The 9,701-nt window shown below is 47.5% G+C and overlaps 1 protein-coding gene and 1 pseudogene across 4 annotated transcripts; one reads left to right on the top strand and one right to left on the bottom strand.

Moving 5' to 3' along the window:
• Positions 1 to 1,047: 1,047 nt before the first annotated feature.
• On the top strand, positions 1,048 to 3,545 carry LOC123188766 (uncharacterized; annotated as a pseudogene).
• Positions 3,546 to 3,714: 169 nt separating this feature from the next.
• Positions 3,715 to 9,486, bottom strand: LOC123188765 (LRR receptor-like serine/threonine-protein kinase GHR1). 4 transcript variants are annotated; one of them, XM_044601006.1, is made up of 4 exons: positions 9,125 to 9,486; positions 7,528 to 8,827; positions 4,636 to 6,186; positions 3,715 to 4,501 (listed from the first exon to the last, which is right to left on the bottom strand). In XM_044601006.1, the coding sequence occupies exons 2-4, from the start codon at positions 8,597 to 8,599 to the stop codon at positions 3,918 to 3,920; spliced, it is 3,207 nt and encodes a 1,068-aa protein (XP_044456941.1). In that variant the 5' UTR covers positions 8,600 to 8,827; positions 9,125 to 9,486; the 3' UTR covers positions 3,715 to 3,917. The 4 variants fall into 4 exon arrangements, with proteins under 4 accessions (XP_044456941.1, XP_044456940.1, XP_044456942.1 ...); XM_044601005.1 differs by having other exon boundaries at positions 9,217 to 9,486; XM_044601007.1 differs by lacking the exon at positions 9,125 to 9,486 and adding an exon at positions 9,005 to 9,099.
• Positions 9,487 to 9,701: the final 215 nt, after the last annotated feature.

The following is a 9,701-nucleotide window of genomic DNA, read 5'->3' as shown; positions in this document are numbered from 1 at the left end:
ACTAGTTGAGGGGGTACTCGTTTCAAAGATCACTCCAACTCCCCCTGGTTGCGACAAGTGGCGCACATGCAGCGCGCCACTTGTTGCAACATGGGAGTTTTCCCTTTTTTCGTAGATTTGTTTATTCAAAACGTTTTATCTCTCAAACCGTGCGTCCAAATCTCGAACCGCTTTCACTGTTGGATTCCTCGCATTGAGATCTTCAAAACTAGATCCATGTTGATAGGTTCTTACGAACTTTTTTCACGAAAAAAAAACAACCGAAAAAAATCAGACGAAAAAACCGAACCGGGAGCACGAGTTTTTTCCCTTTCCGAAAGAGGCACGCTCGTGCCTCTCGCGGAAGGAGAAAAAAAAGAACATGTTTTTTTTCGTTTCCGAGGAGGCACGGTCGTGACTCTCGCGAAAGCACAATCGTGCCTCTCGCGGAAGCACGTGACTCTCGCGAAAGGAAAAAAAACAGAAAACGCGTTTTTTCGTTTCCGAGAGGCACGGTCGTGACTCTCGCGAAAGTAAAACCGTGACTCTCGCGGAAGAAAAAAACACGTGTTTTTTTGTTTCCAAGAGACACGGACGTGACTCTCGCGGAAGCAAAACTATGACTCTCGCGAAAGAGAAAAAAGTTAAAAAACGCTTTTTTCGTTTTCGACAGGCATGGCCGTGACTCTCGCGAAAACACACATGTGCCTCTCGTGGAAGCAAAACCGTAATTTTCACGAAAGAAAAAAAAAACAAAAAACATGTTTTTTTCGTTTTCGAGAGGCACGGCCGTGACTCTCGCGAAAGCAAAACCGTGACTCTCACGAAAGAAAAAAAACGCGTTTTTTCGTGGAAAAAAAGTTACATCTTTTTTGATCGAAAAGCTAAGGAAAACCGGTGGAAAACCGTTTTAAAAACCGAAAATGCATGCGAAAAAATAAAAAAAATCAGAAAAAATGCCCAAAGCACGACACGTGATGAATGACTTAAAGCGCGCAAATGGCGCTAATCCTTGCTTGATTTAATGTGGCCGGGCCTGAAGAAAGGCTTCGCAGATGGTGATGAAGGCCGAGCTTCAGGCCTCCAACCAAACACACCTTCGGCAGGTCTCGAGGCAAAATTTGGTCAGGGTGGCAACCAAGCAGCCCTTCTCCAAACATAGTTTCAGAACTGTGTATCGAAGGTGCAGGCGTGACAGGCGCCTCCACGCGGCGGCGATCATGGCCGCGGCCCTCCGCCCCCTGCTCCGCCGGCACGCAGTTCTGCCGCCATCTTCGATGCTGCGCTGTCTATTCCCCGCGCCGTACTCCAAGGTAAGATGGTTTCGCTGCTTGATTTCCCTTGGGCCCTCGCCTCGACTGGACGCGCTGACTTCGCTCCCCTCTCCAGGCCGCCGCCAGACCCCCAGCCGTGTGCCACGCGCCCCTGCCGCCTCCCCTTCTGAGGGAGGTTACGCCAAGGAGGGCTCCTCCAATTCCAAAGGTAATGATCTGCATATAGTCAGCTAGAAAAGTAAAGGGCTCCGACCTCCCAAATCCACCGAAATTGCTGGTCGCTTTCCCGAGCTCGGAGAGGTTAGAAGGAGTTGGGGGTGGAAATTTTTATTTGCTTGCTTTATCCCCCAACATTTAGAGGTTGGGAGATATGTCAATCCAAGCCCTGTCTCTGTCCCTCTGCTTGTTCGAGACTGCCTTGATTTCATTTCTTTTATCTGCAACCTGATGCCCACGCTGGACTGACTGTCGAAAACCCTTGAATTTCTTGCCTTCCATGATTCAATGCATAGCTCAGGCAGCAACGTCAGTTGGCAAGTATGTACCTTCAGTGTAGCTATGGGGCCGTACGGATTCTCTGTAATTTTGCTTCAACTGGAGGCAGCATGATTCAGCGAGAGCACTCTCCAAACATGTCGCGTCAATAATTTACAGCAGAGCCAGAGCGCCATGTGATCGGTTTCGCTCGACGCCAGTGCAATGGACACTGCCCACGTCATGTTCCCGGGATATTGTCGTTTGTATTGCCTTCCTTCAAAGGCCAAGCAGAGAAATACCTACACCTGAGGAATCACTTTAATCCAAATGTAGCTGTCTGATTTCCTATAAATGCAGAAATATGAAGTTGATATTGATTAAGTGTGTTCTTTTTGTTAACATGATTTGAATGGTTTACATTTGACATTGATGTATCATCTACTTTTTTTTACTGAAGTCGATTAAAATGCAGGGTGAACCACGCCGCTGCACTGCTGTTCAAAGTACAAAGTCGTTGCTGGATAAACTGAAGGATCTCAAGGACAGTAAGAAGCCACTGGACAACATGGAAAAGAATATTAAGGAGCGTAGGGAAATGATAAAGAAAGCGCTGCATGACTCTAGGGTTGCTAATTCTATGTTTAGGGTAAGACTGGATGGCCTTAGGAAACTTCTTGCCAATATACCGCAGATTGGAGGATGACTATGACAAAGATTGGGCCATCCATGAGTCTAAGGGTCGCTTGATTGACGAACAGATGAAAATGTTATGGAAGGATGGAGATGACTATATCAATGCTTTGAGGTAAAGGGATTATAACAATCTGTTCTCTTTGGCGTAAGAAGCAATTTACTACTGTTAGTTTTGATAACTCGTGTTGATCCAAACATGTATATCTCTTTGTGTCTATTTTGGAAGGGAGTATCATGAATTGCAAATATCCATCCTGAAGCATGCGGAGGAGGTGGAGGAGGTAGAGAGCATGGAGAGGGTGGAGGAGGTAGAGAACATGGAGAAGGTGAAGAAGGTTGCAAAAGTGTGTGCCGCTGCTGGCCTCATGGGAGGGCTTCTGTTTATACTGGGAAAGATCTAGATTGGTCTTGTGTAGAACTGAGATGACAGATATGACTAGGCTGAGCTGGTATTTGGAGTAGCAGAGTAACATTTTACTATTTCTTGGTTTCTCTCTGTGTGCCGTTGTAATGGTGCATTCGTGGGAAGGCTTGCACGGATACTAGCAAAGATCTGGATTAGAGGAACATGGTGTCCTTCTTTTTGTTTTGGAGTGGCCAGATGACTATGTTGAGCTGGTATTTGGTGTAGCGTGGTAGTTATTGACTGTTTCCTTGGTTAGTAGTGTATGTGCCGTTTGTGGTGCTTGTTAGAACCTGCAAGAGAAGCTATAAGAGAAAGCCAAGTGATAGGATTGTCATATTGCAGTCGTCTCAAAGTAACACTAGAATACAACTCATTTTATGCGCCCTGAAGGCTTGGCTGAGAAAAAGATGTGTTGGCTTACCGTTTGGTATCCTTATCTACGAATGAGGTTTGGTTTTGTGATGAATCTGAGCACCTGCAATACTTGGAGAAGAATTTTGTAGACTTGACTAGTTGATATTATGAAGCATGGACAGCTGTGATTGGAGGGTAACGTTTTTCACTGAATCTTACTTATGGCGTGAGCCTTTCTTCTTTTGAAAACGGTTTCCCTCCAATTCAGTGAACACAAGTTGGCTACAGATTCATCCCCTTCTAAAAGAAATTTGCCTTTTCTTCCACGAAATAAAGTAATGAAATTAAATAGTGTCTTTGCTTGTTTAGCTTTCTAGATTTGATAAGCACTGCTGTCAAATCAATGTGCAGGTTGCTGCATGAATCTCTATATGAAACTACAGAAGTGACGTGCGGATCAGTACACCTGACAGGAGTAAACTACAGAAGAACTTCGTATTTCAAAAGACAGGTGAGGGCACTCCCCTAAAGTTGGCTAATCTACTTGCAAAAGCAGATTCCATAATAAACAATGTAAGTACAACACGGCGGCACTAGGCAACCAATGAGACATTGCCATCTGAACTTGCAGGCATCAGGTTGATGCCACACACCTACAGAAACACTAGAGTTTGAGGCACAAACTAACAGCACATGAGCATCCAACTCTAAAGCTACAGAATGATGGTGGCTAGCTAGATTGATGAAAGATCCTCGTACACAGACTTGATCCCAGGCCTTTCGGAGACCGGTCGGATGCATCTCAACGCAATGCCCAGCACCTCCTTCATGCCCTTCACCCCCTGCGGGTTCTCCGAGTCCGAAGCCATGGCCGGGTCAAAGCACTCCGATTCTTGGCCTTCCGCCACCCGCAGCTGCACCCAGTCGGTCAGGTCGACGCCACCTTCAGACCCCGTGATGACGTCGCCCGCGCATCGGCCAGTCAGGAGCTCAAGCAGCGCAACACCAAAGGCGTAGACGTCAGACTTGAACGAGGGGGATGGCTTCTTGGATGCCGCCAGCTCCGGGGCACGGTAGCCCAGCACCCCCAGGTCGACAATCTGCTCGACAACGCCGGCCTGGGTCATCAGGCGGTGCAGGCAGTAGTCCGCGACACGGGCATTCAGGTCAAGGCCGTCCAGCAAGATGTTGGTGGCCTTGAGGTTCCCATGAGGCATTGCACGGTCGAAATGGAGGTAATTCAGGCCACGTGCCACATCAACCGCGATCTTGAGCCGCTGCGCCCAGGTCAGTGGAGGGCCTCTCCTCCCCAGCCGATCTGCTCAGTAACATACACACAGGAAGGTTGAGTTAATGACTCAATAAGTTTATAGAATGAGGAGGTTCTTTATCAGATTATTAATGCATCTGCAGAAATTGGAAATCAATGAACTGAGAGCATTACAGTCTTACCGTACAAAAAGCTAGCCAGACTTCCGGGCGAAACATAGTCTGACAGGATGAGTTTCTCATGTGGTGTTGGACCCCAGTAGTATCCACGCAAGCCAACTACATTGGGATGCCGGATGTTTGCAAATTTCTTGGCCTCCTTGGTGAACTCTTTCTTGGGCCTCGCAACACCTTCTCTCAGCCACTTCACTGTCAAGAATACACCATTCTCCAACGTTGCCCTGTACGAAGTTCCGTGGCTGCTCCTCCCAAGCACTTCAGCTGGCGCCCTTGACAGCTCCTCCGGTGTGAGCGTGATGGTCTCATCCAGGAAGTGCAGCTCCCCTGCTAACCTGTCAGGTGACCTGACGTCCAGCCGTGCTAGGCCTTCCTGTCCATACGCCTCTCCAGAATCCGGTGACCAAGAGAAGCGGCTCCCCTTGGATGGTGAAAATGCCCCCACACCTGACAACTTCTCTTCTTGGCTCGGTGCTTCAGATGTGGAGCCCTTTCGAGGAGCACCAAGATCATCCGCCGACACCTCCGAACTACCTTTGTTGTCCTTTCTTTTCATGCTCTCAATGTCTTTAGTAGCCCTGTGGAGGTTCTTGTCAGAGACCTTCTCTGAGCTAGGGAACTGCCGTGAGATCCGCTTGTAGTGGCATACAATAGCAATAAGGATAAGGATGACAAGAAGAACAATGCTAGCTGCTACAAGTCCTATTTTAGCACCTGTGCTGAGTGATTTGCCACCTGCTGAACCAGAGTGGGAATTGCCGGATCCAGATGAGCTAGCAGGATACTCTAATCTCGAGTTCCCAGGATGGAAAGAAGATTCTGGGAACTTTCTCAAGTTCACAGGCACGACACCAGATAGGTCATTATAAGAGGCATTGAGGGACTGAAGAGTATCCGGAAGTGCGTCTGGCAGTGGCCCCGTGAACTGGTTCGTTGATATGTCAAGTGCAGTAAGTGCTGCAAGCTTAGTGACAGTGGCTGGTAAAGCTCCGGAGAAGTTGTTTGAGGATATGTCAAGGACACGGAGGCCAGACAAGGATACTACATCATCAGGGAGGCTGCCACTAAAATGGTTTCCAGAAATATCAAGCACTTCAAGACTCAAATTTTTGGACGAGGATCCTGGGAACGACACGCCACCAGTAAGCATGTTATCCTGGATGTAGAGCTCATGCAGCATGGAGGAAGAGAGTAGATTAGCAGGAATAGGACCGCTAAACTGATTGGAGCTGAGGTCAAGGACAGTAAGTTTGGGATACAAAACAACAGCTTCAGGTATGGTATCAGCTAGAGAATTATGAGAAAGGTTCAGGTAGTTTAGGCGAAGGAATTGTGAGCTCACATCAGGCATACTCCCAGTTAGATTGTTCTGGCTGAGGTCAACATATTCCAAGTCATTGCTCCATTTGGTAAAAACTGATAAATTTCCTCGAAACTGGTTATTTGATAGATCTAACACAGTGCAGCTCCCAGCAAGCAATGGTAGATCCCCAAAAAGAGCATTTGAGGACAAATTAAGGATCTGCAAGGTAGTTGATGTGATCATATTGATATGACCTGCACAGCACAGAGAACTACAGTTAGTAGGAAAAAACTAACACTTAGAAACTGATGGGCAGATACTGACAGATTATCATCGTAGACAATGCCATGCTACAAAAGTAAAACTGCAGATAATTATGCATGCATTTACACATGGATTTTCCACATTTTTCTAATGCTGAGAAAAGGAAAGATAATTTTACATCAGACGCATCTGTGAAGCATCAGATGCCAGTGCCATAATTATGAAATGGAACTGTACGACACAACCATAGCTTAGCTCTGTACTGCATAGGGCTAGCCAACAACACATGGCCTAGCGCTGTCCTGCATACTGTAGGCCACTCTGCCTTACAGTGGTAAATGATCTACCAAGAAAGGTGAATGAAGCATGGCATCTGATAGGAAATTAACCCAGCAGAAGATTACTAATGGTAATACACATGAACTGCTTCTCAGCATATTGCAGTTTATTTAAACAAAATCGTTTGGTTTGTTGGGTCATCCCCCTTCACTTCTCCTTCAGGATATATATCCTAACCAACCTGCTTCTCATCATGTCAAAAATATGCACATAATTATCAGCAATCTAATAGGTCTGGTGAGATGCGTGAAATGCATAGCATACTTAATTTCACTCACATAACTTCTCCATATCATCTGTAGTGTTATGCCATATCATCAACTCCCAACTATGCTAATGGGATATATATCTCTGTAACAACTTGACTCTGCACGCCCAAACTTTATCATGCGAGCAATCCCCAATCAAGTAGTTGCAAAGGAGGAAATCGATTTAGTTTGTAGGCAATGCCACAGTAGACAGCAATATGTACATCCATTTGCGCATAGAAATGTGATTCTGAACAGACAATTTGATATATAGAATTGACAAACTGGTACCATACTAAGTCAACCACTGACCAGTGAGAGATCAACTTGTTTCCAGTAATCACCAGCTAAGATCATATTTGTCATAACAAAATCAGCTGACATAAGAAGGGGAGCCTTGGCGCAGTGGTAAAGCTGCTGCCTTGTGACCATGAGGTCATGGGTTCAAGTCCTGGAAACAGCCTCTTACAGAAATGTAGGGAAAGGCTGCGTACTATAGACCCAAAGTGGTCGGACCCTTCCCTGGACCCTGCGCAAGCGGGAGCTACATGCACCAGGTTGCCCTTTTTAAAAAAAAAATCAGCTGACATAAATAAAGAAAGAAACCAGGTGCGAGATAAAAACCCAAAGAGCTGTAAATAGATGGATCAAACTTCCAATATAATCAGAATGAGCATTGCATGTCATGCATAAAATGAAATAGCAAGGGGATCAAAAACATAAATTCTGAATTAGAGCTTATACCTGTCAGGTTATTTGCACTAAGGTCCAGTTGGTTCAACACCAGAGAATCTCCCTTTAGAAGTCCACTAGGTACAAACCCAGTGAATCCATTGTTTGCAAGGCGCAAAACTTCAAGATCATAAACATAATTGAATCCTGGGAGGTCTCCAGACAGCTCATTACTACTCAGATCAAGCACCTTCAACCTCCCAAAAGTTGAGAGCTCAACTCCATCTATCAGTGACCCAGTCAACTTGTTGTTGCTAAGGTTCAGATATACAACTGTCTCTGAAATGTCTGCGAGAAACTTGAGTTCTTTGGGGGTGGTGCTGGTGAGCAAGTTTCCACTGAAGTCAACATGAGTAACAGTTGACTCAATCAAGAATTTCCAATCGACACCACCATCCAATTGATTCCAGCTCAGATCCACAGACTGGAGGTTCACAAGGAGGCCAAGCCCAGCAGGAATGCCCTTTGTGAAGGCATTATATGAGAGGTTCAGAGCAACCATGCTCCGAAGACCTTTCAGAGCCGCCGGCAATGGGCCAGACAGAGCATTGCCGCTCACATCCAGCGACTGAAGCGACGCGAGCCCGTCAATGGAGTCAGGCAATGGGCCTGAGAAGTTGTTCCCGGCAAGCGACATGTTCTGCAGGCTCCGGAGACTGCCAATATCATCAGGGATTGGACCCGAGAACCGGTTGTTGGAGATGTCGAGGAACTTCAAGCTCTTGAGACTGGCCACATTGCTAGGGAGGCTCCCGGAGAGATTGTTATTGGCCATGGAGAGCTTGACAAGCATGGTCAGGTTGGCAAACACGGAGAGATCGGCAACACCGGAGATCCGATGGCCGTCAAGCACAACTCCAGCCACGCTGGCGCCATTGCACACGACACCGTTCCAGGAGGCCGGGCAGCCATTGAAGTCAATTGACTCGTCATTCCAGGAGTCTGTGACGAAACCGGCAGGGTCATGAGTGATTCCCTTCTTGAAGGCCAGGAGCGCGAGGATGTCCTGCGACGGCAGTTGGCCCAAGGCAGGGGTGGTGACCACCAGCAAGAGCAAAAACAAAAATCTGCCAACAAACCCCATCGGATTGACGCTCCTTCACGGGAAAGACTGGAAGCTAGCAGGCCTCAAGAACGCAGCACCTGAGGCATTTCCCGGGGCGAAATATGGGCTGAGCTTGTGACTGTACCTACTATCACACAGGACTCCACAGGTACTAGTAGACACAGCTAGCACTTGTCCCTTTCAGCTTGATCTGCGCCAGACAGCAGCCCACGCTCACGGAAAAGCAACAAATGAACTCCTTGGAACCTGAAATGGACACAGAAATGGCAAGTTAACCACAGGTCCTGCTTTCACAGCGCACTAATTTAAGAGCCAAATCTTTGAGCATCCAGGTAATAATAGGAAAACTAAGAACCTAGGTGTAACACTTAACTGTCAAAGAAAGAACACAAGGACAGTTGATAAAAACCCACAGCTTTTAACCTCCAATAACGCAGGTAGAAGAGGACTAAAAAGTGCCGAGCCCCGCCCACTAAACGCATCCACCCACCAGAGCTTCAGCCATGAACACAACACAGCTCAAAAGCAGCAGAAAGTCATTACCCCTCCCTCCAAGAAAGTGAGAAACCAATCCTCGAAATGCAGGGCGGCGGCGGAGAAAACAACTGGCAGCAGCTGCGTATGCATCTCCTTACCGCGCAAATGACGAGAACTCGGAAGCAAAGCGCCGGCACCGGCACGCAGGGCGCCTCCGGGGATGATTGGGCTGATTGGGCTGAGCTGGGTTGCAGGAGAGGCAAGGCAAGGCAACGCAATGCCGTGGGGCTGAGCGGGGGCCGTGGGTGAGAGGGCAAATGCGGAACCCTAACCCTAGCAGCCGGGGGTGGGAGAGCGGCTGCCGAGAAGAGGGAAGAGGAGAGTGGGGCGGAGGAGGGGGAGAGTGGAGTGGCAAGGGGGCAGTGGGGAATGGGGGTGTCTTTTCTCTGTGTTTGGCCGCGCAACCAAGAGTTTTTTGTTTTTCTGCTTGCGCCACTTTATTGTGTCTTTTGCGTTATGGTCCTTACAAGAGGTTTACTTCGTGAGCGTTGGGGCCTTGGGGGTGTTTATGTGTCATATTTTGGCGCATCTCCAACAGGCCTATAATAGGGCAGTTGTCCACAGGGCCGGTTCTGAGATTTCG

This window comes from Triticum aestivum, chromosome 2A (assembly GCF_018294505.1).
Source record: "Triticum aestivum cultivar Chinese Spring chromosome 2A, IWGSC CS RefSeq v2.1, whole genome shotgun sequence".
NCBI lineage: Eukaryota > Viridiplantae > Streptophyta > Magnoliopsida > Poales > Poaceae > Triticum > Triticum aestivum.
Note: the sequence above shows the minus strand (reverse complement) of the source record. Positions and strands in the feature narration are given on the sequence as shown.

Bases quoted from the DNA above. Each gene is read 5' to 3' on its own strand.
- LOC123188765 (XM_044601006.1), bottom strand. From the start codon at position 8,599: ATGGGGTTTGTTGGCAGATTTTTGTTTTTGCTCTTGCTGGTGGTCACC. The intron at 6,187-7,527 runs GTATAAGCTCTA...TGTGCTGTGCAG, and splicing joins TAGTGCAAATAACCTGACAG to GTCATATCAATATGATCACA. The intron at 4,502-4,635 runs GTAAGACTGTAA...GTTACTGAGCAG, and splicing joins TCTGGCTAGCTTTTTGTACG to ATCGGCTGGGGAGGAGAGGC.